General features: G+C 43.6%; 1 protein-coding gene across 1 annotated transcript; it reads right to left on the bottom strand.

Moving 5' to 3' along the window:
• Nucleotides 1–93: 93 nt before the first annotated feature.
• Nucleotides 94–27854, bottom strand: DESI1 (desumoylating isopeptidase 1). The gene is made up of 6 exons (XM_037844967.1): nt 27388–27854; nt 9393–9414; nt 8225–8294; nt 5919–6028; nt 5081–5203; nt 94–2626 (listed from the first exon to the last, which is right to left on the bottom strand). The coding sequence occupies exons 1-6, from the start codon at nt 27473–27475 to the stop codon at nt 2533–2535; spliced, it is 507 nt and encodes a 168-aa protein (XP_037700895.1). The 5' UTR covers nt 27476–27854; the 3' UTR covers nt 94–2532.
• Nucleotides 27855–27863: the final 9 nt, after the last annotated feature.

Raw genomic sequence — 27863 nt, 5'->3', positions numbered from 1 at the left:
AAAGTTAAGCGCAGAAGGGAGACAGATCAGGAAGAAGCCCGGGGTTGCTTCCTGTTGGATGCATGCTCAGACCCTGAAAGCAGTACGCAAATGCAGCAGGCAGAATTGAGTTTATTGCATTAGAAAAAACACCAAAGAAAACCAGCAAACACCTCCATACTAGACACAGCTATTAGTTTGGCTTCAAGAGCATTTAAGAGAATTCAGAGATTCAAGTTTAATTTCTAGGAGTGGGGGATGATCTCATCCCTCCTCCTTCCTTGTCCCTTTAAACCAACGGACCTCTATGGAGGTGGTTCCAATTACACACACAACTCACTTCCCACTTTGCTCGACTGTACACCCCCCTGTGGAGTTAGCAGGTCACAATGAGCATGCTCCCAAGGTTCTGGCATAGACAGAGAAATGTGAGGATGGGGTTTGGGTCCTAGCCTGAGCCTGGGCTTCCAAAGTTAGTGACAGTGGGGCTTGAGTGGGGGGAAAGCAGGGGAAGCCTGCTTACTGACCGCTATGTTTCTCCCCTAAAACCCTGGGACACAGGCATTGGTACAAATGGCTGCTGGGCATGAGGGGGGCTGTTCAATGGACTGACTCAAATTCTCTCAGATGAGCCACTTAGGCTAGCTTCTCAATAGAGCCCTGGGTCTGGGGGTGACTGCTGGGAGGGTGAAACCGGCTGAACCTGGACATGGGGGCAGGAGGGGGAGGCAAGAAGAAAAAGAGCTTGTGCTGCCCAGAACCTCTGGACAGAGCCGAGAGTTTGCTCAGGACAGAGAGGTCTGGAGCAGGAGCCTGGAAGAGAGAGCTGGAGGCAAGGCAAGCTGGAGTGACTGACAGGACAGAAAGCCAGGTGTGAATCAAAGCAATAGCCTAGGCCAACTTGTTGTCCTCTCCAGAGAAACCCAGCCTCAGAGACCCCTTCTCTGTGGGCCTAATTTGCCAGTAGCTCATTTCTGCTCTAATTTACCATTACCATGCACATTGGCAGTTCAGTGAGTCTTGAGAAGAATTAAACTACTCACTGGTTTGACCTCCAATTTTAAAGTTCCAAAATGTCACTTGATACCACAGCTGGTCATCACTGATAGGCCCTTGGTCAGGCCACAGGCAAACACTATGGCAGAATAACATCTTCTCTTCTACCTGAGACCCTGATAATGCCAACTGCGATGCTGAAGGCAGAGACAGGAGGGGATGGGGCCAGAGGTGAGCAGCAGGGTCTGGGAGAGGAAAGGCACCTGCTGCAGGCCAGACCCCCAAGAAAGAACATAATTGCAGGGAGCTGTGGCTGCACGGGCATGGGCCCAAGGATGCCGGAGCTGAGACTTGGGCACTTGGCAGCTCAAGTCCCTTCTCCATACTCACGTCCCCCAAATCTAACCCATGGGAGGCTCATGTGAGGAAAGGGAACCTGAAAGTCTCTCCAGACCTCCAGACTGTTTCCGTCTGTGAACTCCTAGCAGCAGGTCATCAGGAAGATGCCGACCTATGCCCCTGCCATGTCCTCTTCAAGTTAGAATCACAACCCAATTACCACATGCCTCCAGAACACTCTGAGGAGATGTAAAAATCCCTATGAGAAACAACTCTAAATTCTCTTGCATCTTGGTTCTGTATTATTATTCTTTCTACATCATGAATATCCTCCTAGAGCAGGGAATCATTTCCCCTTGGTCCCTGCCTAATACTGCATATTGGATTGGGTGGGGTGGGTACAGTGACTATAATTAACGTATCTCAGCATTTGCAGACATAAGGCCTGGGTCTTGGCTGCCCCCAGGCCGGACCTTCCTTAGCTATGGAAGGCCAGCCATGCTGAAGGAGAGCGCCGTGGGGGCAGCAAGGCAGGTTTTCCAAAATGCCATCAAGACTGGCGATCAGTCCAGGCAGAAGGGAGAATGGCTTTATCCTGTTTTCTCTGGCCTGACACCTGCTCTCATTCTCCCTCATTCCTGAGGTTTCTGGCTACTCCAGGCCTGGCCCCGTACCCAAGGGGAGGGGAGGAAAGGGGAGAGGGGACATGACTAAAGAGTTCCCTTAAGTTGAGTTAGTCATCCTGAAACTGGTCCTGTGTGCACCAAAACCTTTGGTTCATTTCACACTAGAGAGTAACTGCTTCAGGATCAAGCATGTTGTGAAATTCACCCGGGCTCCACAGGTGGTGGCAACCTGGGTAGTGTGTGGGCGTTTTTTCTGGAAAGAAGCTCTAGGTTAGGGCTTGCTTTCTGCTTAAACAAGCCCCCTCCCTTTCTCCAGTGTGGAGGACGCTTAGAAAACAGCGTCAGAAGTGAACTCACAGACAAGACAGCCTTAATAAATTAGTATAACACTATTAGAAGGGATGGCATTTTGTTCTGTTTCTTAGCAGCATTGTCCTACATGCAGCCTGACGATCTCCTTCCCTGGGAAATTTAAAAAGCCGTCCCCTGGTTGTTAGCTCTGATGTAAAATTATAAAATAGAAATCTGGCAGGGTTTGTTTTGTTTAAAAAGGAAAAGCCCTGGCGAGCCAGGGTGGTCCCATGCAGTCCTGTTAGCTCTGGCCGTTTGGTCGGCCCACGGTGCTCCCTCCAGGAGGCTGGATCTGGATGGAGTCCAGGAGGGGCCGCAGCGCCTGGCCGAAGGGCCTGCAGAGAGAAAGAGATGGGGCTGGGGTGGGTGTCTGGATGCAGGCTGTGGTGGCTGGCTAGCCCACCCAAAGCTGTCCTGGAAGGACGGAGGGAGGTGGTGGGGGCAGCAGTGGCAGCACTACTCCAGGGAGAACACCGCCATCACCTTGTCGAATTTTCTTACCTACCTACAGCAGTTTTCTTAGAGGGCATCTGTTTTTTTTTTTTTTTTTAAGATGAAATTCAGTTTTATTGAGATACATTCAAACACCATACAATGATCCATGGTATACAATCAACTGTCCACAGTAGGATAACATAGTTATGCGTTCATCACCACAATCTATCTGTGAACATTTTCCTTACATCAGAAAGAACCAGAACAAGAATAAAAAATAAAAATGAAACAAGAACACCCAAATCATCCCCCCATCCCACTCCATTTGTCCTTTAGTTTTTATCCCCATTTTTCTACTCATCCATACACTAGATAAAGGGGGTGTGATCCACAAGGTCTTCACAATCACACTGTCACCCCTTGTAATCTATATTATTATATAATTGTCTACAGGAGTCCAGACTGCTGGGCTGGAGTTTGGTAGTTTCAGGTATTTACTTCTAGCTATTCCAATACATTAAAACCTAAGAGGTGGTATCTATATAGTGCATAAGAATGTCCCCCAGAGTGACCTCTTGACTCCATTTGAAATCTCTCAGCCACTGAAACTATTTCGTCTCATTTTGCATCCCCCTTTTGGTCAAGAAGATACTCTCAGTCCCAAGATGCCGGGTCCAGATTCATCCCCGGGAGTCATATTCTGCGTTGCCAGGGAGATTTACACCCCTGGGAGTCGGGTCCCACGTAGGGGGGAGGGCAGCGAGTTCACCTGTCGAGGTGGCTCAGTTACAGAGAGAGAGGGCCACATACGAGCAACAAAGAGGTACTCGGGGAGACATTAGAGGGCATCTCTGAAGCAGCCTGCCCTGCTTTTTAATTCCTGGGGTCTCTCCCCTCAGTAGGTGCTACCATCTCCAATACCTTCACTTCTAGATCCTGTTTGGCTGTGGTTTCAACGGGCTGGCTACATATGGGGAACTCGAGTTTTTTGTACTTTATGTACTCTTTAATTTTCCTGGTACAAGGAGATAAAATTTCAGCTAGGAAGCTGAGAAAAAAGAGGAAGGATATGAAAAAGAAGATAAAGTCCAGGCATGAGGTTGGCACACAATTGGATTCTTCCAGGAACTTAGGTCTTGCAGGGAGTCCAGGGATTATTCAGGACAAATCAAAACGCCAGGTTGCCAGAGGGTGTTAGTGCCATTTTCTAAAGGGCTCCCAGTTTGCACTCATAGAAGCAAAAACTGGAGTTTGGAGGGTCTCCAAATTATGTAACCTTAAATCAGGTTGCCCACAACACATCTCAGGACTGACTTTCTTTTTCTTCAGTGGATACTGCCATTTTTGAAAATCACCCCCAAGTTCAAAGGGAATGAAGTACTCTAAAATGTTAATGGATGAAACCAAGAAGCAAGCCCATCTCAGACAAGTAGCGGCAAGAATATTCCGGCTATTCAAACCTACTCAGGGCCCCATAACCTAGATCCTTCAGTAAGGCTGTGAGGTTTAACCCACCCAGGGGATCCTCACCAGCCTGAGACAGCAGCCTTGTTTCCTATGCAAGTTTTTCTGGAGCGGTTCCCATCCAGGTATGAAAAGCAGCTCACCTTTCTGAGCCTACTAAACCTGCTGGAATCCCAGTCTGACAGGGCCACAGTTCAGGACAAAACAAGTCAGAGTTCACGAGTGGGTCCAGGCTGCCTGAATACGGTCAACAGCAAAGGGAGGGAGGAAGGGGGATGGCTTTGAGTGAGCATGTGTTCTCTCAGGGGACCCTGCCAGGATGATGGAGCACAAGGCGCTTCCAAGGCTTGGCCCACATCAGGGCAGGGGGGCAGAGTGTTCTTGAAGAAAACATCTCCCAAGGGCTGACTGTGTGTTACCAGGCACAAGGGCAAGTGGGAAGACACCCTCCCCCATCAAAGAACTCAAGATGCATTGGAAGAAAGACTAACAAACAGTCATAAAACAAGCTGCCCTACTAATTCTTTGACCTACTCTTTGCTCTTCTAAAAATGCATTTTAGTTGGGAGCTTCTGGGGAGCAGCATGCTGCATGTACAATGGGAAAGACAGAGGACAGAATTTTGTACAGATATTGAAGTCCAAGTCACTTAGGCCAGGGCAGAACTGGTCCAACTCCAAGGAGGACGAAGGCAATGCAGGGGAGCATCGGTGAATGGAGAGAATGGTACCCTTCTGGGTGAGAAACAGCTATCAAGACAGGCCCCCCTGGCTTGGGAAGATTCTGCTGAGATCAGAGAGGGCAGACAGAGGCCAGAGGAGGGGCCCTGACTGTTAAGAAGGATTTAAAGTCTGGGCAAGGCAGGGGGCAGAGATAGCAGCCATACTCACGTGGAGAGAACTTCGGAGGGGAGGTCAGTGATGTAAGAAGGGATCTTCCGCCCAGTCAGGAACTGGGCCACTTCGTTGCTGAAGGTGTTACAGTTGTGCTCAAAGAGGTTGTAGGCCTCCCCTCTGTACATTGTGAGAAAGGTGTGGAGAACAGATATGAGAAAGTAAGCACACATCTTTTATGAAATAACTCACACCAGATAATGGACTGGTTAGCACAGACGAATTTGAGAACTGTGATTTCCCTTCTCTCTTGTACTCCAGAAGGACTGTTTGATTTGAGTTGTCAGAGAAAGATGGCCACTCTGGACCATTACAAATAGATTTTTAAGGGAAGGATGAAATGAAAATGAATGATTCCCATACAGTCTCAGGAGAATCTTTACATTCATCAAAGCAGAGCTCTGGAGTTAAGAGTTTAACTCATTGAAATCAACTAAAGATTCCTCAAGAGAAAATCAGTTCAAGTTTGTATTTCATCTGGGCTCCTCAAAAAACCCTGCTTTTAATTTTTAGGACAAAGCAGTCAGTTAATACAGGTTGAGAACAGAATTTGCTAAAACAGCAGCAATCAACGTTAACATAAGGAACAAATAGCCCTTCTTTCCTCTAGAATTGTCAGCAGTAGGTAGACTGGGATGGAATATCTACTTCAGAGCAACTCGGAGCTCTTTTGCGGGTGTGATACTGCCTTTTCTTTCTGTTCTTTCAGCAAACGCAGGGCCAGACCTTATGCTGAGTGCTCCAGGGGAAACGACATGGTGGCTGCTGCTCTCTGGGGGCTGATTATCTAGTGGGGGCACAGACACAACTAACCATCACCCCTGTCTCCACTCACCGAAACAGAGACTCCCCCAGGGAGGACAGGTACTCCAGAAAGATTTCTTCTGTGACTTCTGTGCTCCCCACATCAACCACAGAGTCTGGGGGCCCAAGCAATGTCCCTCCCTAAAAAAGCCAACCCAAAGAAAGTCATTAAATCACCATCTCCATTGATTTCTTAATGTGGCTTCCCAAGGAAGACCACAATCAGCTCCAACAGCTTCATTTTTAAATTCAGAGCACTCTGGACAGATGAAGAGTATTATTTCCAGTTTGCATTAAGGCTACAATGGCTTAGCACTTTCTGGCAACTCTCAATGGCCATATGCTGGCAGCACGGCTACGAAGTCAGGGCTAGTTTCTGGTGGGGCGCTGGGAAACTGAGCCTCTTGCAGGGCTGACTCTTCACACTGTCCACTCACTCAGTTGATGAAATGATAGAACCTGACATTTCCTTTTGTCCCCAACATTTCTGATCTTGATGGCAGAACAGGACAACTAGAAATGGCTTACAATCGAAAGGCCATCTCTCCATGACTATATTCATCAAGCATGCAGCCAATCTTTCTTGTAACACACTTGATATCCCTTGAAAAAATGGGAAAATGTAAAGGACTGTGAGAAACCTGGAAGGCTGCCAAATATTCCCACAATTCAGCTTTTTTGTTTTATTTTTTTGATCCATGAGGTTAATCCAATGGTGGTGATAGGGTTCCCAGGTTGGGGAGTTAATGGCCCCTGAAAGGACTACAGAAAACCCTTCGCCATGGGATTAACAGGCTGCCATCACTGGGAACCAATAGGATCACGGGGAAGGACAGATCTGGGAAGAGTTGGGGAGCAAGGGTGAACACTCCAGAGCAGAGCCACCCTAAAAAAATCATTAATCATATAATAGTGAGCACCTACTGTGTGCTTGGCATGGATAATTATGGCAGTCAGAAGATAATTATCTCAGAGTTGGAAGAGATTAAGAGGTCACTCATACAACCAATATGTATAGAGAACTTACTCTGTGCTGGGCTCTATACTAGGCACTGGGGGTGTGATGAAATTCCTGCCTTCTGGGAGCTTATAGTCTAGCAGAGAAGGCAGACAAAAAATACCATGAACCAATATATAATTATAGGCTAGAAAAGTAGAGAATGCCAGGAGTACATGTGACAGGGGACCTGCCCAGGCATCAGGCACTGAGCTCAGATCTGAAGGAGGAGGGGGCGTCAACCAGGTGAAGGAGCAGGGAGGTATAGAGGTTTAAATGCCCCAGGTGTGTTAAGGAGTGAGAGGAGGCTGGGGGGCAGGGAGGCAAAGAGGCCAGGCAGTGAGGGAGACAGATCAGACAGTGCCTTGGGGGCCATGCTGAGCTTTCTGATTTTTATTCCAAGAGCAATGGAAAGACATCCAGTTTAAGCAGAGATAAGCCATGATCAGATTTTTATTTTGTAAAGATTACTTTGCCATTGTTCTCAGTGGAGAACTGGAGGAATAGTAGATTCAAGGAGACCAGGAGGCTATTGTAGTGCTTCAGGCAGACATGAGGTTGGCCTGAGTTAAGGTGAAAGCTCTGGAGAAACGGGAAGGATGGAGAAAGGGGTAGGAGTAGCAAGGTGGGTGGGGAGAGATACTGCTTTAAGAGACATTACAAGGTAGAATCGACTGGGTTTAATGAAAACAATTGTTATAGGAAGTGGGGGTGGGGAGCCAGTGAGAGAAAAGAAGAAATCAAGGATGACTATCCATTTATGAGTATCAGAACGAATGGTTGCTTGATCTTTGCTTGAGCACTTCCTGTGATGTTCCTTGGATAGCTATGGAAGAAATTTTCTGGAAAAGGGTTTCACAGTGAGAGAGACCTAAATTCTAGTACTGGTGCCACTTACTGGCTGGGCAACTTTGGGCAACTCACTTTGACCTCTTGGAGCCTTCATCATTCTGCTTGACATTGGCTGAGTTCATACTATGAGCCAGGCACCGTGCTGGTGATGGAGATAGAAGAGTAAGATAGAGTCTCAGCCCTCAAGGAGCTTATATATAGTCTCCTGTGGAGACAGTCTCAGAAACAGTTTATTTCACTATAATGTGCTCAGGAGACAGAGGGACCCACAGGTGCTGTAGAGCAGAGAGGAGGGCAATTGGCTGGGGGCCTAGGGAAGGTCTCCTTGAGCTGAGTCTTAAGGTAGTTATGAGGAATTATGCCACGGGCCTCCTCTATGCTTCTGGGCTAGAAGCCAGAAGGTACACAGTAGAGGCAAGGTTCCTGGTCTATGGGAGCCCCCCCCAGAACCTGAGACTGCAGGACAGGGTATGGGGGAAGGCACTCACCGGGGGACAGCTGGAGATACCGCCACTGCCAAAGAAGAACTCATCCTTGTGCACTACTATGGAGGTGTGCCTGCCACAGAGAAGAGACAGAATGAGCCAGAGAAATGAAAACTGGTCTGAAAAAAAATTGAATACCACCCTGCAATTGGAATAATTTCTGCCCAAGGAGATGCCTGTGGTGCACAGCCTTATAAAACTCACCAAACAAAGGCAAGACTAAACTAAGTAGCAAAGGTCAGAGTTCTTCAACCTCAGCACTATTTACATTTTGGTCTGGATCATTCTTTGCTGTTAGGGGCTGTCCTGTGCATTCTAGTATGTTTAGCAGCAGCCTGGCCTCTGCCAACTAGATGTCAGTAGCACCTGCCCGCCCCCCACCAGTTATAACAATGAAAACTGTCTCCAGAATTGCCAAATGTCTCCTGGGAGGCAGAATCAGTCCTGGTTGAGAACCCCTGCTGTAGATCATGTGAGCAGAGGGGAATCCCTAGAATTTACCCTCAGACTGACAAATCAGTTACTGACATAAAGCTCTGTGGACCAGGGTGGGTAGCTGGGCTTTTTAAACTGACGTGAGCAGTTAACCTGGGCCATGTTGAGAAAAAGACCAGGTGATGTTAAGTGTGGACCTATTTCAGGTGAGGGTGCTCATATTACTTCTTGGTTCCAGTCAACCAAAGCAAAGGGTCATGCTGGTCAACCCAAATGTCCGCAGGCTCTAGGAGTCCCAATGTAACACCTGCTGGCCTATGGTTTCCTCATAAATGAACTGAGAGCTCAGCCACCATCTTGGGGTCTGACAGGGAAGGATACAGTTCCAAGAGACTGAGATGCAGAAGTGTTTTAAGATAAATTTGTGGGGCCCTCAAGACTTCCATGGTTAGAAAGCTTGGTCAGGGGTGGACATGCAGGGTTTCTCAAAATGCATAATTCTTTTTGTTAGGGGCTGTCCTGTGCATTGTGGGATGTTTAGCAGCATCTCTAGCCTCCACCCACCCACATTGCCAAATATCCCCTGGGGAAGGGGGGAATGGCCCCGGTTGAGAACCACTGCTTGAAGACTTAAGACACAGAGAACTAGACTTCAAGATAGAAGCCACAATCTGGAACCTGAAATGCATAGGGTGCTGCTCTGTTTCATAAACTTAAGGAGTCCCTCTCAACTTACCAGATGCCTTCCAGTTGTTTCCCTGTGGAGAAAAGAAGAGATTTAGCCACTACAGACCAGACTAAATGGCCTTCCAGCCTGAGTAAATTCAGAATACCACTCAAACCCAGAGTAACCCAATATAAACTCATTGGAGGACTTCCTAGAAATGCAATGCTTCTCCAATAAAGGTTCTTAGGTCATGATGTGATGTTGTCTTGAAAAGTAATCAGAATCCTTTATCAGAACTCAGGACTAAAACCCTGGCATAGATGTACCCTAAATTTATGCCTGTTCTTCTTTCCCCTTTGGGGTCAATTTAACTTTGCCCCCTTTTTTATGTCCCATCTATAGTAAAACAACAGTCTAGAAAAGAAATTACCCACTTCTTCATTGAGTATATGCGAAGTCAAACTTGGAAAATGCCATCCATTTGAATAGTCAATGACCATTTATTCTATATCTACTATGTGCCAGAAATTATGTTATGTGTGGAAATACAAATATGAACAGATCACTGCCCCTGCCTTTAAGAAGCTCAAAGTCAAATGGAAAGAGATACATCCACATACACAAATAATTAACTAAAATACAATATTGGTAAGCTCTATAGAAGTGGTAAAAATAAGGCCCTAGATATGTAATAAAGATAAAGAACTACCTTTGTAAGCTGCAATTCAACAAGTGTGTGTGTGGGGGGTGGACGTCTCTTCCAGCAAGAACAGTATGGGAAAAGATACTGATGTGAAAAGACTAAGGTTCTGCAGCATAGAGCAAAGGGCACAGGGATGGTGGTGAGAGGAAACATGGCCAGCAGGGGTGGTGGCAAAGTGGGCTGAACCTGGACTGAAGGCTGTCCTACACCATGGGGGCACTGAAGGTTGTTAGGCAGCAGAGTATCTTCATCAGACTTATGTTCTGAAAAGGTTACTGTGGTCACATTAGAGATGCAGAATTGGAGGGAAAAGAGTAAATCGAGTAGATCCAAGTGAGGTCACTGCAACAGTCAGTGGGAGACAACAAACAACAGAACTAAGAGTGAAGAGGCAGGCAGTGAAGGAAGTGAGAGCATCCTCAAAGATCAGTCACTTACCTTCGGTTTTATTTTTTATTTTATTTTTAATTAGAGAAATTGTAGGTTTACAGAAAGATCATGTAAAAAAATACGGTGTTCCCATATACCCCCCATTGTTGACACTTTGCATTAGTGTGGTCCCTTTGTTACCATAAATGAAAGAATATTTTTACACGTGTACTATTATTAACTTAGCCCACTGTTTACAATAGGGTTTACTGTATTATACAGCCCTGTTTTATATTTTAGCTTTTATTCTAGTGTTATATATACAACCTAAAATGTTTCTTACCTTTGGTTTTATAATTGGCTGCTAAATGCTCTTTTCAGCTTTTCACCCTGTTTTTCTAAAACAGAGTGAAGCAAAGCCCTGTGTGGAAGGAGAGGTCATGTGCTTGCACATCTCCCTTTGCGTGTTTTACACTATTCCTTTCCTAGGGAAATTATGGAATTTAAAATAAACATCTTGCCCCTTTAAGAAAAGCTTTTAATGATGTAATGTTAACTACTTTTCTTCTTGGAAAAAGACAAAAGAAACTGTGGCCCCTTCTAGACAACCTACTGATGGCTCAGCAGGGGGTCATTAGGGCAGTTGGAGGAGGACAGGTTCAGGACCTGGCTTTTCCACTTGCCAGTGGAGGATCCTGGCAAGTTTACTTAATCTTTAACGAGCCTCCTCCATTTCTTCAATACAGAATTGATGTGAATAGTAATGATAATGTATGTAAAGCATCACAGCATGCGGTGCCCGGAAATTTGATAAATGGTAGCTATTATTAGGTATAATGGCCTCTTTGGGGAAAGGAGTAAAGTCTTCAAAAGATAAAATAAATTCTTCAGGATTGGGGGGCGAACGAAGATCTCAGAGCAGATTTCAGCATCCAGCAAATTACTATGAGACACTGCATCTATTTTACATATAAACATTTCATTCTTTGCTGGACTCTACTGGACTGTAAGATACACTGAGTTGGATTCTTACCTCTTCCAGCTGACTCAGGACACCTTACTGAGTCCTCTTCCTGTTTACTGTGTGTACAAATGGGAAGTTTTATACAGAGCTGATGTGCTCTCTGGACTGCCACTTATAACAGCTTGTTGTCAAAATGGCACTGACTTGTTTATTTCCTTGAAGTCATGTAATGATGCAGTGAAACTGGCCATCTGCTTTCTCTTGCCTGTTCCTTTCAAATGAAGTCTCTCTCATTCACTTTGGGAGGAACATTATATTCGTAAGACAGGAAGTGTAGTGTGGTGAATAAGAACCCAGGTTCTGATGTGGATGGGCCAGGTCTGAACCCTATTAGTTCAGTCAGTGAATTGACGTTTATTGAGTGGTTACATATTCCAGGCACTATTCTTGGCTACCAATTATCCCTTCTGCCAGACACACAAAAAACCTTCCTCATGGCACTTATGGGTTGTGGGAGGGAGGACGGTCAATAAAAAATAAATAGGAAATTATACAATATGTTAGCAGTAATGAGTGATATAGGAAAAAATCAGAGCAGAGTAAGGGGTATTGGGAGTGTCAGGGTTAGCCATGACTAGCCTCTTTGAGAAGGTGACGTTTGAGCAAAGACTTGAAGGAGGTGAGGGAGAGAGCCACAAGCAGGGGTACATGCCAGGTGTGTAGGAGGGAGTGTAAGGAGGTCAGGGAGGCCAGAGGGGGAGTATCTACCTCATAACATTTCCAAGATTCCAGGGAATCTTGGTGGGGGGAGACATAGTAGATGTGCAGAGGTCACAGAGGACCAGGTCACCCAGGGCCTTGTAGAGACTGAGAGCTTCCCTAGGCCTGAGTTGTCCAATGTGGTAACTACTGACCATATACAGCCACTTAAATCAGAACTAAATAAAGGTAAAAATGCAGTTCCTCAGTCGCACTAGCCACATTTCAGGGACTCAGTGGCCATACGTGAAGAGCACGGATCTAAACTATTTCTATCATCACAGAAAGTTCTACTGAACAGTGTTGTTTAAACCTTAATTTCCTATTCTGTATAATCATATTATCTACCTCCTAACATTACCAGGATTAAAAGAGATGATGCATGAATTATGCACAGTGTAGTACTTGGCTCATAATACACACTCAATGAAAGTTAACTCTTATCTCTTTTGGGTTTTAGAATTTGAAAGATTTATGACTGTCCCACAGTACATTGGTATTGAAACTACCTAGTTATGTGTCTTTCATTAGATTATACTTTTTTTAATTTTTAAAATTACTTATCAAATAATAATAATAATAAAAAAAAACATTTCCAAACAAAATAAAGCAAAGCAATGGGAAAAACAAACTTGCCTCAAAGGTAGGGACAGTTACTTGTGTAGCTTTTAACTCCACCACCAGATGGGCTATTCTGTTTAGTTACCTCTGTTGGCCAACACAGTGCTACTAAAGCCAAAGTTCCTAACCCCAATCTTGGCTGCCCTGGCTTGTTATTCTAACGACTTTACAGCCCGGCATACTGCACTCTGGGTTTGCTGCTGTTCTCTAAGATGCCACGTTCTCTCAGTGGCCCAAGCGGACAGCTGGTATGGAGGCATCCGCTAACCCAGCTCTACTAAAAATTGATTTTTGGAAAGGGGTTTCAGAGATCATCTCATCAGTTATTTTACATCTGAAAAACTCAAAAGTTACAGAATACAAATTCTACTTTAGTCTCCATCATATTCTTTGTAACAATCATTAAATTTGCCCATAAGCTGGATATCACACTTCCTCCCTATTCGTCACATAAGGGTACACCGAGGATCCCATCTCTCCATAGAGTGGTAATAGGGACTATAGAAAAAAGGTTCTCTTATTTATTCATTCTTTCATTTACTCATCCATCTATCAAACACATAGAAACAACAACAACACTGAGTGGATGGATTTACATCCATTCTTAATTTAAAATGTTTCATAGTTATCCTCATTTTCACATCTTTATGGTAGGGTAAATGTTTATTGGCATCCTTTTACAAATGAGTAAATAAAAGTACATGGTTTGTCATTCAAAACAAAACAAAGCAACACATGAAGATGCATGAATTAGGAGAAGCTTAAATAGAAATGTAAGGATAGCTGCTCTGCAGCCCACTCTTGGGAGGAAGAGAATGAGGGCGAGGCCTCCTCAGCAGGATGACAGGCTTTGGAAAAAGGACTGAATTGATTAATTTTTTTTTAGCCAGACTGTGGCTGGGAGTGGTTGAAAGAAGGTGATGGTAGTGGGAGGTTAAATTAGGGCACAAGGCCATTTCAGGACACGAATTAGGCTCAGTGTGATATTAGCACACTATAGAGGCAGATTATTTCCCCACTGGGATTTATTCAACAAGCTGAAAAGCAGGTGGGGCAGGTGGGTCAGATGGCTGCATGTCTCCAAGCTTGTAGGCAGATCTGTAGGTGTTAATTCTGAGGCCTACGAAACATGCACGTGGAAAACAAATACAAGACGTGGCTATCAGCTCTGTTTTTCATCATGAATAACAAAGAGTTAGAACGAGGTCTGCATTAGTCAGACTTCCACTGATCATAAGAGTGAAGTGATCATATAACAGCCAGGGAGAAAACACTCTACCTACCTCTTTGTCAGTTAAGATGGATGGAATTTGTACATATGGTGCATATGTGCTGGTGGTACAGCATGCTACAGATCAGCACCTGGTATACTGCTGGTGCTAAATACGTGTCTATTAACAAGCACAAAGTGGATGATGGTGATGGGGCCTCCAGGAATAGGAGCCTCTGCACAGGCAGCATTTTGTCCCAGAAGGCAGGGAAATGAAATGCGTTAGCTCATTGGTATAACTCAATGTAGCCCCAGCTCGCCTCATAGATTTCTCCCCCAGTGAGATGAAGAAGTGTTTTTAATCGGCAAACTGCTGGTTGGCTCAATGTGAGGGGTTTAATGTTAATTTTAAAAATCAGTTTATTCTTCTCTGGGCTGACTGGATAAATGGTGATACTAGGTGGAAAAAGGTAAAAGGAAACATCTGCATAAATAAGCCTCTGTACCAATATTGTAAAGAAATGTCTATTGGTGGGAAGGCTTGCCCCCTCTTTGGGCTGAGAAAGGTTATTACAAAATCAAAATGCAACACATTATTGAAAAGTGAGAGAGTATTTCAACTTTGAAAAGGAAGGTTCAAGTTATTTAATACTCTAGTCCTGGGATTCCTAGGGCCAGTACAGGATTCTTTCCTCACATAAAAATAATTGTCAGGCCTTGTAGTGATGCTTTGAGGTAGGTATGCAACTTGCAACCATTCATCCAGCTAATATTTACTGAATACCAAGCACTGTGCCAAACTCGGGATAAAATTGAGAGTTCTTGCCTTCAGAGCTTCCAGTCTGGTGTGTGTGTGTGTGTGTGTGTGTGTGTGTGTGTGTATGTGTGTGTGTGTGTGTGTGTAGGTGTAGGGTGTGTGGACACATAAGAAAACAAGCAATCATAAAATAGAATCATAAATGCTATTAAAAGAGAGTACAGGATGTTTTCAGCACATAACCAAGATTTGGGGTGGGGGGCAGAAGTCAGGGAAAATGCAGGAGGTGACACTTGAGTTGAGATCTCAAGGATGAGCAGAAGTTAGCTTGGCCAAGAGATGGGGAGAGGGAGTATTCCGAGCAGGGGCACAATCCGCAAAAGCCTAGAAGTAAAGAGAACTAATGTTGTTCGGTCCCATTAGGGTGCAGAGCAGCCCTTCTCCACTGGGTTCTGCAAAAGAATTATGTCCTAATGCCTTAATGTATCTATTTTATATAATGAATTCACTTCTCTCCTCTGCATCAAGAGTGGTACTAGCTAGACCACCCAGGGAGAACTGAGAAAATTGTCACTGCAACTATTTCCACAGGGGTTGGTTTTTCTTGTGGAACCCGGCTGAGAAAAGCTGGTGCCCAGTGTGTCAGGTATAGGTAGAGACAGGTGAGGTTGGGAAAGAAGCAGGAGCAGGATCACAAAGGGCCGTGTAAGTCATATTAGTTTTCATTTTGCTGTAAAGAAATTGCATGATTACTAAAATAACTCATTAGATGGATATAAAACAATTCACACAATGGACAATAAAAATCTAAAACAAAGCACAATAGATGGCATTAAAACATTTAAAAAAATGCTCAGATTTGAATAAATTCTACTTAGTCTTTCAGGTTGAGTTCAAGTCTCAATCATTCTTTTTTTTTTTTTTCTTTTTCTTTTTTTAATCATCATTTTATTGAGATATATTCACATACCACGCAGTCATACAAAACAAATTGTACTTTCGATTGTTTACAGTACCATTACATAGTTGTACATTCATCACCTAAATCAATCCCTGACACCTTCATTAGCACACACACAAAAATAACAAGAATAATAATTAGAGTGAAAAAGAGCAATTGAAGTAAAAAGAACACTGGGTACCTTTGTCTGTTTGTTTCCTTCCCCTACTTTTCTACACATCCATCCATAAACTAGACAAAGTGGAGTTTGGTCCTTATGGCATTCCCAATCCCACTGTCACCCCTCATAAGCTACATTTTTATACAACTGTCTTCGAGATTCATGGGTTCTGGGTTGTAGTTTAATAGTTTCAGGTATCCACCACCAGCTACCCCAATTCTTTAGAACCTAAAAAAGGTTGTCTAAAGTGTGCGTAAGAGTGCCCACCAGAGTGATCTCTCGGCTCGTTTTGGAATCTCTCTGCCACTGAAGCTTATTTCATTTCCTTTCACATCCCCCTTTTGGTCAAGAAGATGTTCTCCATCCCACGATGCCGGGTCTACATTCCTCCCCGGGAGTCATATTCCACGTTGCCAGGGAGATTCACTTCCCTGGGTGTCTGATCCCACGTAGGGGGGAGGGCAGTGATTTCACCTTTCATGTTGGTTTAGCCAGAGAGAGAGGGCCACATCTGAGCAACAAAGAGGCATTCAGGAGGAGACTCTTAGGCACAAATACAGGGAAGCCTAGCCTCTCCTTTGCAGCAACCGTCTTCCCAAGGGTAAAACTTATGGTAGAGGGCTCAACCCATCAAACCACCAGTCCCCTATGTCTGTGGTCATGTTAGCAACCATGGAGGTGGGGTAGGCGAATACCCCTGCATTCTCCACAGGCTCCTCAAGGGGGCACTACATCTTTTTTTTTTTTTTTCCTTGTTTGTCTTTTTTCTTTTTTTCTTTTTTTTTAACTTTCCCTTCTTTTTTAAATCAACTGTATGAAAAAAAAGTTAAAAAGAAAACAAACATACAATAAAAGAACATTTCAAAGAGACCATAACAAGGGAGTAAGAAAAAGACAACTAACCTAAGATAACAGCTTAACTTCCAACATGTTCCTACTTTACCCCAAGAAAGTTACATAATATAGCAACATTTCGGTGAACTTGTTCCTACTACATCCATCAGAAATTAACAGACCATAGTCATTTCTGGGCATCCCCAGAACGTTAAATAGCTTATCTGTTCTTCTTGGATTATTGTTCCCCCTTCCTTAATTGCTCTCTACTGCTAGTTCCCCTACATTCTACATTATAAACCATTTGTTTTACATTTTTCAAAGTTCACATTAGTGGTAGCATATAATATTTCTCTTTTTGTGCCTGGCTTATTTCGCTCAGCATTATGTCTTCAAGGTTCATCCATGTTGTCATATGTTTCACCAGATCGTTCCTTCTTACTGCCGCGTAGTATTCCATCGTGTGTATATACCACATTTTATTTATCCACTCATCTGTTGAAGGACATTTGGGTTGTTTCCATCTCTTGGCAATTGTGAATAATGCTGCTATGAACATTGGCGTGCAGATATCTGTTCGTGTCACTGCTTTCCGATCTTCCGGGTATATACCGAGAAGTGCAATCGCTGGATCGAATGGTAGCTCTATATCTAGTTTTCTAAGGAACTGCCAGACTGACTTCCAGAGTGGCTGAACCATTATACAGTCCCACCAACAATGAATAAGAGTTCCAATTTCTCCACATCCCCTCCAGCATTTGTAGTTTCCTGTTTGTTTAATGGCAGCCATTCTAACCGGTGTTAGATGGTATCTCATTGTGGTCTTAATTTGCATCTCTCTAATAGCTAGTGAAGCTGAACATTTTTTCATGTGTTTCTTGGCCATTTGTATTTCCTCTTCAGAGAACTGTCTTTTCATATCTTTTGCCCATTTTATAATTGGGCTGTCTGTACTATTGTCATTGAGTTGTAGGATTTCTTTGTATATGCAAGATATCAGTCTTTTGTCAGATACATGGTTTCCAAAAATTTTTTCCCATTGAGTTGGCTGCCTCTTTACCTTTTTGAGAAATTCCTTTGAGGTGCAGAAACTTCTAAGCTTGAGGAGTTCCCATTTATCTATTTTCTCTTTTGTTGCTTGTGCTTTGGGTGTAAAGTCTAGGAAGTGGCCTCCTAATACAAGGTCTTGAAGATGTTTTCCTACATTATCTTCTAGGAGTTTAATGGTACTTTCTTTTATATTGAGATCTTTGGTCCATTTTGAGTTAATTTTTGTGTAGGGGGTGAGGTAGGGGTCCTCTTTCATTCTTTTGGATATGGATATCCAACTCTCCCAGCCCCATTTGTTGAAAAGACCATTATGGCTCAGTTCGGTGACTTTGGGGGCCTTATCAAAGATCAGTCGGCCATAGATCTGAGGGTCTATCTCTGAATTCTCAATTCGATTCCATTGATCTATATGTCTATCTTTGTGCCAGTACCATGCTGTTTTGGCAACTGTGGCTTTATAATAAGCTTCAAAGTCAGGGAGTGTAAGTCCTCCCACTTCGTTTTTCTTTTTTAGAGTGTCTTTAGCAATTTGAGGCATCTTCCCTTTCCAAATAAATTTGATAACTAGCTTTTCCAAGTCTGCAAAGTAGGTTGTTGGAATTTTGATTGGGATTGCATTGAATCTGTAGATGAGTTTGGGTAGAATTGACATCTTAATGACATTTAGCCTTCCTATCCATGAACATGGAATATTTTTCCATCTTTTAAGGTCCCCTTCTATTTCTTTTAGTAGAGTTATGTAGTTTTCTTTGTATAGGTCTTTTACATCTTTGGTTAAGTTTATTCCTAGGTACTTGATTTTTTAAGTTGCTATTGAAAATGGTATCTTTTTCTTGAGTGTCTCTTCAGTTTGTTCATTTCTAGCATATAGAAACATTACTGACTTATGTGCATTAATCTTGTATCCCGCTACTTTGCTAAATTTGTTTATTAGCTCTAGTAGGTGTATCGTTGATTTCTCAGGGTTTTCTAGATATAAGATCATATCATCTGCAAACAATGACAGTTTTACTTCTTCTTTTCCAATTTGGATGCCTTTTATTTCTTTGTCTTGCCGGATTGCCCTGGCTAGCACTTCCAGCACAATGTTGAATAACAGTGGTGACAGCGGGCATCCTTGTCTTGTTCCTGATCTTAGAGGGAAGGCTTTCAGTCTCTCACCATTGAGTACTATGCTGGCTGTGGGTTTTTCATATATGCTCTTTATCATGTTGAGGAAGTTTCCTTCAATTCCTACCTTTTGAAGTGTTTTTATCAAAAGGGATGTTGGATTTTGTCAAATGCTTTTTCAGCATCTATTGAGATGATCAATTGATTTTTCCCTTTCGAGTTTTTAATGTGTTGTAATACATTGATTGTTTTTCTTATGTTGAACCATCCTTGCATGCCTGGAATGAACCCCACTTGGTCATGGTGTATGATTTTTTTTAATGTGTCTTTGGATTCGATTTGCAAGTATTTTGTTGAGGATTTTTGCATCTATATTCATTAGGGAGATTGGCCGGTAGTTTTCCTTTTTTGTAGCATCTTTGCCTGGTTTTGGTATTAGATTGATGTTAGCTTCATAAAATGAGTTAGGTAGTGTTCCATTTTTTTCAATGTTTTGAAAGAGTTTGAGTAAGATTGGTGTCAGTTCTTTCTGGAAAGTTTGGTAGAATTCCCCTGTGAAGCCATCTGGCCCTGGGCATTTATTTGTGGGAAGATTTTTGATGACTGATTGGATCTCTTTGCTTGTGATGGGTTGGTTGAGGTCTTCTATTTCTTCTCTGGTCAGTCTATGTTGTTCATATGTTTCCAGGAAATTGTCCATTTCTTCTACATTATCCAGTTTGTTGCCATACAGTTGTTCATAATATCCTCTTATAATTTTTTTAATTTCTTCAGGATCTGCAGTTATGTCACCTTTTTCATTCATTATTTTGTTTATATGGGTCTTCTCTCTTTTTGATTTTGTCAGTCTAGCTAGGGGCTTGTCAATCTTGTTGATCTTCTCAAAGAACCAACTTTTGGTGATATTTGTCCTCTCTATTGTTTTTTTGTTCTCTATGTCATTTATTTCTGCTTTAATCCTTGTTATTTCTTTTCTTGTACTTGGTTTAGGATTGGTTTGCTGTTCATTTTCTAGCTTCTTCAGTTGATCCATTAGTTCTTTGATTTTGGCTCTTTCTTCCTTTTTAATATATGCATTTAGTGCTATAAATTTCCCCCTTAGCACTGCTTTTGCTGCATCCCATAGGTTTTGGTATGTTGTGTTCTCATTTTCATTTGTCTCTATATTTTTAGCAATTTCTCTTGCTATTTCTTCTTTAACCCACTGATTGTTTAGGAGTGTGTTGTTTAACCTCCAGGTATTTGTGAATTTTCTAAGTCTCTGATGGTTATTGACTTCTAATTGTATTCCATTGTGGTCAGAGAATGTGCTTTGAATAATTTCAATCTTTTTAAATTTATTGAGGCTTGTTTTATGTCCCAGCATATGATCTATTCTGGAGAAAGTTCCGTGAGCACTAGAGAAGTATGTGTGTCCTGGTGATTTGGGATGTAAGGTCCTGTAGATGTCTGTTAAATCTAATTCATTTATCAGATTGTTAAGGTTTTCAATTTCCTTATTGGTCTTCTGTCTGGTTGATCTATCTATAGGAGAGAGTGATGTGTTGAAGTCTCCCACAATTATTGTGGAAACATCAATTGCTTCCTTTAGTTTTGCCAGTGTTTCTCTCATGTATTTTCTGGCACCTTGATTGGGTGCATAGACATTTACGATTGTTATTTCTTCTTGCTGAATTGCCCCTTTTATTAGTATGTAGTGGCCTTCTTTGTCTCTCAAAACATCCCTGCATTTGAAGTCTATTTTATCTGAGATTAATATTGCTACACCTGCTTTCTTTTGGCTGTAGCTTGCATGAAATATTTTTTTCCATCCTTTCACTTTCAGTTTCTTTGTGTCCCTGTGTCTAAGATGAGTCTCTTGTATGCAACATATTGATGGTTCATTTTTTTTGATCCATTCTGCGAATCTATATCTTTTAATTGGGGAGTTTAATCCATTTACATTCAACGTTAAAACCGTGAAGGCATTTCTTGAATCGGCCATCTTATCCTTTGGATTATGTTTGCCATATTTTTCCCTCTCTCTATTAATATCCTTTATTGTACCCATACCGAATCTCTTTAGTACTGAACCTTTCTCCAAGTCTCTCTGTCCTGTCTTTGTTTCTCTGTCTGTAGGGCTCCCTTTAGTATCTCCAGTAGGGCAGGTCTCTTGTTAGCAAATTCTCTCAGCATTTCCTTGTCTGTGAAAAATTTAAGCTCTCCCTCAAATCTGAAGGAGAGCTTTGCTGGATAAAGTATTCTTGGCTGGAAATTCCTCTCACTCAGAATTTTAAATATATCGTGCCACTGCCTTCTTGCCTCCATGGTGGCTGCTGAGTAGTCACTACTTAGTCTTATGCTGTTTCCTTTGTATGTGGTGAATTGCTTTTCTCTTGCTGCTTTCAGAACTTGCTCCTTCTCTTCTATGTTTGACAGTGTGATCAGTATATGTCTTGGAGTGGGTTTATTTGGATTTATTCTATTTGGAGTTCGCTGAGCATTTATGATTTGTGTATTTATGTTGTTTAGAAGATTTGGGAAGTTTTCCCCAACAATTTCTTTGAATACTCTTCCTAGACCTTTACCCTTTTCTTCCCCTTCTGGGACACCAATGAGTCTTATATTCGGACGTTTCATATTATCTATCATATCCCTGAGGTCCATTTCGAGTTTTTCAATTTTTTTCCCCATTCTTTCTTTTATGCTTTCATTTTCCATTCTGTCATCTTCCAGGTCACTGATTCGTTGTTCAACTTCCTCTAGTCTTGTACTATGAGTGTCCAGAATCTTTTTAATTTGGTCAACAGTTTCTTTAATTTCCATAAGATCATCCATTTTTTTATTTAGTCTTGCAATGTCTTCTTTATGCTCTTCTAGGGTCTTCTTGATTTCCTTCATATCCCGTACTATGGTCTCATTGTTCATCTTTAGTTCTTTGAGTAGCTGCTCTAGGTGCTGTGTCTCTTCTGGTCTTTTGATTTGGGTGCTTGGGCTTGGGTTATCCATATCGTCTGGTTTTTTCATATGCTTTATAATTTTCTGTTGTTTTTGGCCTCGTGGCATTTGCTGAACTTGATAGGGTTCTTTTAGGGTTTGTAGACCAGTTGAAGTCCTTATCTCTAATTTATCAGATCTACAGCTTCATGGAGTACACTTTAACTAACCAGCAGGTGGCGTCCACGAGCCACCTGTTCTCCACAAGCCAGATCTCCCCTGCTTAGCCTTTTTGGTGAGTGGGGGAGTGAGTCTTGTGGGGCCCATTTGGTGTACCAAGCTTGCGTGTGTAGTTGGTGTTGCCTGCCCTGTATGTGGGGTGTGTTTCTGGGCAGTCGGGGAGGGGGGGTGGCCCTAACTATCAAATCTCCCTGATGATCCTGGAGTTTTAAAGCTGCTGCAATAGTCTAATCCTTCAGTTCAGTCCTGCCACAGTTTGTCTCTGCCACTGACCCACAAGTCTTTGGTATTGGCGTATGGCTCCTGAGACTTGCAAGTGGGCCCCTCTTCCAGGCTGTGCACCCCGGGTCCTCTGTTGAGGGATGACTGTGCTATTTCACAGGTGAGTGCCGTCCCCCCAGGGCAGTTCTGGGCTGCTGGGCTGTGTAGGGAGGCTCCCAGTCTGCTCAAATGATGGCTGAATGGGGCTTTGTTAATTCACACTGCTCCACCTTCCCAGCTCTGGGACATTCAGCTGAGGTTGCAGGGAACGCTAATGTCCACGCTCAGTTTTGTGATGTGTGCCTGTTATTTGAAGCACTTCCGTCACACTGGGTTATCTGGGGCAGCTCTGGGCTATGGGGCTGGCGATGGGCAGGAGTGTTTCCTGTCCACCAGGATGGTGGCTGTGAGCGGACACCCCCCTTTTCTTGGGAAGTTGTGTTGTTTAGTGAATTTTCTCAGCCACTGGATTATTGCCTTTTGTCTCAGAGCTCTCTTAGTTCTGCTCTTGACTTGACGTGCCCAAATTGCAATTCTTTGAAGCTTTCTGTATTGAGCTTCTTAGAGTAATTGTTTTAGAAAAAGCAAAAAGGATTTAAAAACAAAACAAAAAAAAAAAAATGGCCCTCCTCAGAGATCTAATGGGTTATTGAAATGCTAATAGACAAAGCAACCAGGGCCATTAAGGAAAGGTGCACAGGGCAGAGAGATCAGCTTTGCTTCGGGATTTGCATATGCGCCTCAAGGCCTGAGCTCCGCCCTTCCCCTTTCTGTGTTCACCAGAACTCCAAAAATCCTCTGCTTTTATTTTGGAGTTTTTCGTGTTGTTTTTTTTCTATGCTTGTCTCCTCTCTGCTGGGCTGACTGCTCTCAGAGTCTCTGGTGTCTGGTCTCAGTCTATCTTTGGTTGGAGTTTGAATCAGTAGAATGAGTTTTCGATAAGAGCAGCCACTGCAGTTCTCCCTTCTCCTTCCCGGAGCTGACAGCCCCTCCTCCCCCGGGACTGAGCCTGGCAGGGAGGGGCGCGGGTCCCCTGGCCGCAAAAACTTACAGATTTCGCTGATCTCAGCAGTTCCACGTTTTCATGAGTGTTGTATGAAGTATGCCCAAAGACAGATTGCTCTGTGGTGTCCAGTCCACGCAGTTCCTGGCTTTTTACCTACTTTCCTGGAGGAGTAACTAAAACTTACAGCTCACCAGTCTGCCATCTTGCCCCGCCTCTCAATCATTCTTATAATTAATATTTACTTAGCAGCTGCTCTGCACTGGCTACCAGGACATATGAAGGAGGAGACATTGTCCCTGCCCCAAGGAGCTCATGGTTCTTGCTGAAGGCTTTTTTGACATGTCCTTCTTTCGAGAACTAAAATAGTCCATTCATCACTCATTCATTTTGGCATCTAATCATAATCTCTTTTATACTGTTATCTAATATTATATATATACACACATTATTTTAAGGAAGTAAATTCCTGAGGGGAGAGTCCATGTCTTTTATTTCCATACTATTTGCACTACAGAATTAAGCAAGGAACTGGACACAAAGTGAAATCTCAAATATTCACTACATTGCATTCTGCCAAGCCTTTAAACCTGAGAATAACTGTGAGATGGACTTGTAAAGAAAAAAAAATATGATTTTGGGATATGTGTGACACATGAAAGTTCAATCCAAAAGCAGTCAACAAATATGAAGTACCTCTTACCACAACTGAAAAAAAAAGCCCTGCATTTATTTCCCAGTACCTTAGCACAGAGAGAGGTCAAGAAATTTAAAAAACAGCCAAAACTATTAAGGGGAGGAACCAAAGGACAATTATAATAGCTAATTATCTCAGGCAAATGGTGACGGTGGGGGTGGGGCGGGAAAGGCCTGACCAGGCTATCTGCCCAATTAGAAGTGGAAAGCTAAAGATAATTTTGGAACCATTTTCATGGCAAGTATAGGACTATGGAATAGGAATATCTTCATGGGAGGCTAAATTTTAGGAGACTGAAAACTGGACAGGGTAAAATTGTGAAGTGTGCATGGTTTTGAGAGAGGGGAATTATGTTGGGCTTTAGTTAGTCTAACTGTGAACTGTAATAGAGCAAGATCAGGTCTAATAATGGGGAACCAACATAACTTAAGAATAAGAGGGTGAGAGGGTACTGCTGATGGGGTCACACTAAAAAGATGAGCTTTCTTTAGTTTGGGAAATGAAGGCTAAGAGGGACGATCATAAATCTGTAAGATCATGAGTGGCACATACCATTGAACCTAGACTTTTTTTTCATCCAAACTTGAAACACTGGGCCAAGGATGCCTTTACAAACTTGAATAAGATACCTATTTTATGTCAATTGATTATCATGCAGCAGAAGCTATAGAGCAAAAATGACTGATAGGATGAAGTTAGACAGCATGTGTTCATAACCTGGCCCTCCCACTTACCAGCTGTGTGACCTGGAGCAAATTTAGTAACTCCTAATGTCTCAGGTTCATCAATTTAGAAATGGAGGCAATAACAGGACCAATCTCAGGGCTGTGGTGAGAATCCTAACACATGCAAAGCACTCAGAAAAAAAAGGGTTGGGTGCATGGTAAGCTCTGAATAAATGCTAGCTATTAATATACTCCTAGAATCATTGCAAAAATCAGGAAACCAATTGATTTTTTTTAAAGGTTCAAATACATTTAGGAATGGGACATCAATATATGGCTACTAATAGAACTTGGATATAGCCAGCTTGAAGATCGGTGGTATCTGAATGGGATGAACCAGTAATAATGCCCATTTTCTATGTCTTCAACTTTAGAAAGTAATGCAACTATCAGCTTCAAAAAACCTTTCTTCATGGTATGAGACATTACTTCTGCAAAAGGCATAAAAGCAACATGGGGTGAAAGGGATACAGAAGAGAAAATTAGATTTGTGAGCAAGGTGATGTCCTCAGAAATACCATTACAATAGGTTTGTGCCAAATTGGTGAAGTTCCCATTTTTGGCTGAGGCTTTCTAGGATTTCATATCTATTGAAAAAAGCATGTGTATGTGTGGTAGTGGTGGGGGTGTAGTCCACAGACCCCTGGCTCCATCTCCAGTTACGGCACTTTCCCCTTCACCGGCTATACTCCACAGACGCCTTCTTTCTGTTCTAGGACTGGGTCAGGATCTTTCCTGCCTCAGGGCCTTTGCAGGTCAATCCCTCTGCCTGGAACACCACTGCTCCCTCCCCACTCTTCTTGTGCCTACCTCTTCCTCATCCTTAAATTTCTGGCTGAAATCACTACCCCTGGTACCCTTATCTAAAGTAGGTCTCTGTTATTTTCTATCTCAGCATTCAGTTTGCTTCCTTCACAGCCCAGCACTTGTCACAATATGTAATTATTTTATTTGCTTATTTGTTCTTTAATGTCTCATGCATTAGATGGCAAAGAACATGTCTTTGTTCATTATATCCTTGATTAAGTGTAGCACATAGCAGGCACTCAATACAAACGTGTCAAATCAATGAATAATAATCCCTAAGGCCTCTTTCAGCTAAAAGCAGTGACTAGTAGATAAGAACAAAAAATGCAGTGTAAAGGGGGAGGGTTTTACTTCCTTATGAGTCTAGGAAGTTATCAAAGGGACTCCTCCCTGTGATTAGGCTAACCAAATGGCTGCATTCCAAGTTTAGTTAAAACTTGACTGATGTAATCTATTAGTGTGATTGAACAGTGACTCTGTAAGTTTTCATTTTGAATTTGCCTTACTCATTTTAACAACCAGTGATCTAGGCCCAAACTTCTGTCCAATAATGGGCTGGCATCACAAGAGTTCTCTGAGGAACTTATTAAAAATACAGGTTTTTGGATCATACTCCAGGAGATTCTGACTTAAGGGAGGCCCTAGAATCCATATATTTAAAACTCTGCTTATTTTGAAAAGATAATATATGCATGTAGTACGTAATTCAGAAGGTACGCATATTCAAAGAACTATTTTCCCATTTAACAATATATGTTGGAAGTATCTGTATTTTTGACAAGCATCCTTGCATATTTGTGAAGCCAAATATAGGAATCACTCACTGCCCCAGCATTCAGAAATGAAATTCAACTCACTATGACACATTAGAAACTCAAGGACATTGAAAAGATGCCCTCAAAAGAAGCCTTGCTTATTTGACCCCTGCTCCCTTGCCACACCAGGATGAACTAAAACATTCTCAATGCCTCCAAAGAAGCCAGGGAAAATTAGCCATTCAAATTGGTGTTGCCAAAGCTGTTGAATTTTCAATGGATGGAATCCTGTCCTGCCCAATGCCATCAGAAATCACACATTTGACAATTTCTGTGTTACACAAGACCTTTTGGTATTTGGGTTGTAATGAGATTTGATCTACATTTGAAATAAGGCTGATTTTCTCTCCTGGCAGGTAAGGAGTTAAATGGAGCACAGCTGAAATGCTTTCCTTAGTAATCCTTACTGACACAACAGAGTCTAATCATCCTCCGGAATTGCTTTCTTACCATCTGGGCAAAAGCAATTAACTTAGAAACTATTGAGAGAAGAGCACATTGTCAGGAAGAACTTGACTTCTGGAGTTCGAGCTCGGGTTGACCTGACTTCACCTCCACCTGGGAAGGATGGCTGGACTCCCGTGCAACTCCAGCTCTCCCTTCCCACTTGCCCCAGGGACTGCAGAGAGAGGGTTTCCTTTCGGAACAGAGGGAAGGCTCACCAAGAGCCACCAGAGACTGTCTTCCGCAGTGTCCCTTTCACCACGAGGGGGACCGCGGGGCAAGCATCCTCACCTCCCCTACACCGCGCGAAGAAGGAGCAGTGCAAAAAGGGAGCCCGCCGGGAGGCAGCGCGGGCTCCCCGCCCCCCACCCCAGCTGAGGGGGCTCGGGAGGGCTGTATCTGCCCGAGGCCCCCGCTTGGGGAGGGCAGAACTCCTCTATCCTTCCTCCCGAGATTCAAACCTCAAGGCAAGGAAGCAGGGCTCGGGGGGCCCAAGCCCCATACCCCTCCCTCCTCCACTTGGGCTCTGCTTCCATTTTCCCTGCCCGGCGTCTCCCCCTCAGCCGTGGCTCAGGCCTCCCCGCCTCGGCTGACCGGCCCACCGCCCTCTTGCCGGGCTCCAGCCCTCCTCCTTCCCGCCCGCCTCCAGCCCCCTCACCTAGCATGATGGGGCTGAGCCGCCGGGCCAGGCCCTTGGATAGGTCGTACACGTAGAGCTTCACCGGATAGAGATTCGGCGGCTCCATCCGGACCCGTGGCGGCGGCGGCCACGACGTCCCTCTGGTACCCGGCAGCAAGCTGGACTTTCCCGTACCCGACGGGAGTGGGGAACTGAGGGAGCGGGGGACCGAGCCCGGGCCCGGCCTGAGGGGCGGGGGAGAGGCCGCCCTGCGCTACTCGCGCCCCCGCCACCGGCAACCACAACTGTGAGGTGACAGAGCGGGGATGGGGAGGGTCCGCGCGGAAGAAGGGGCGGGGGTGAAGACGCACTTTCGCGCATGTGCCTACCGCCCTGACGGACAGGCAGGGGCGGGGCCTCGCAGAAGTGGCGGAGTTCGCTGGCGGGGGCGAGGCTTTCGAGGCCCGGATTGGAGTTAGAGACCTGAGTGGAAAGCAGGTTGTGAGTGTGAGTCT

The sequence above is a fragment of the Choloepus didactylus genome, chromosome 8 (assembly GCF_015220235.1).
Source record: "Choloepus didactylus isolate mChoDid1 chromosome 8, mChoDid1.pri, whole genome shotgun sequence".
Classification (NCBI taxonomy): domain Eukaryota; kingdom Metazoa; phylum Chordata; class Mammalia; order Pilosa; family Megalonychidae; genus Choloepus; species Choloepus didactylus.
The sequence above is the reverse complement of the archived record's forward strand: the minus strand, read 5'-3'. Positions and strand labels throughout refer to the sequence as shown.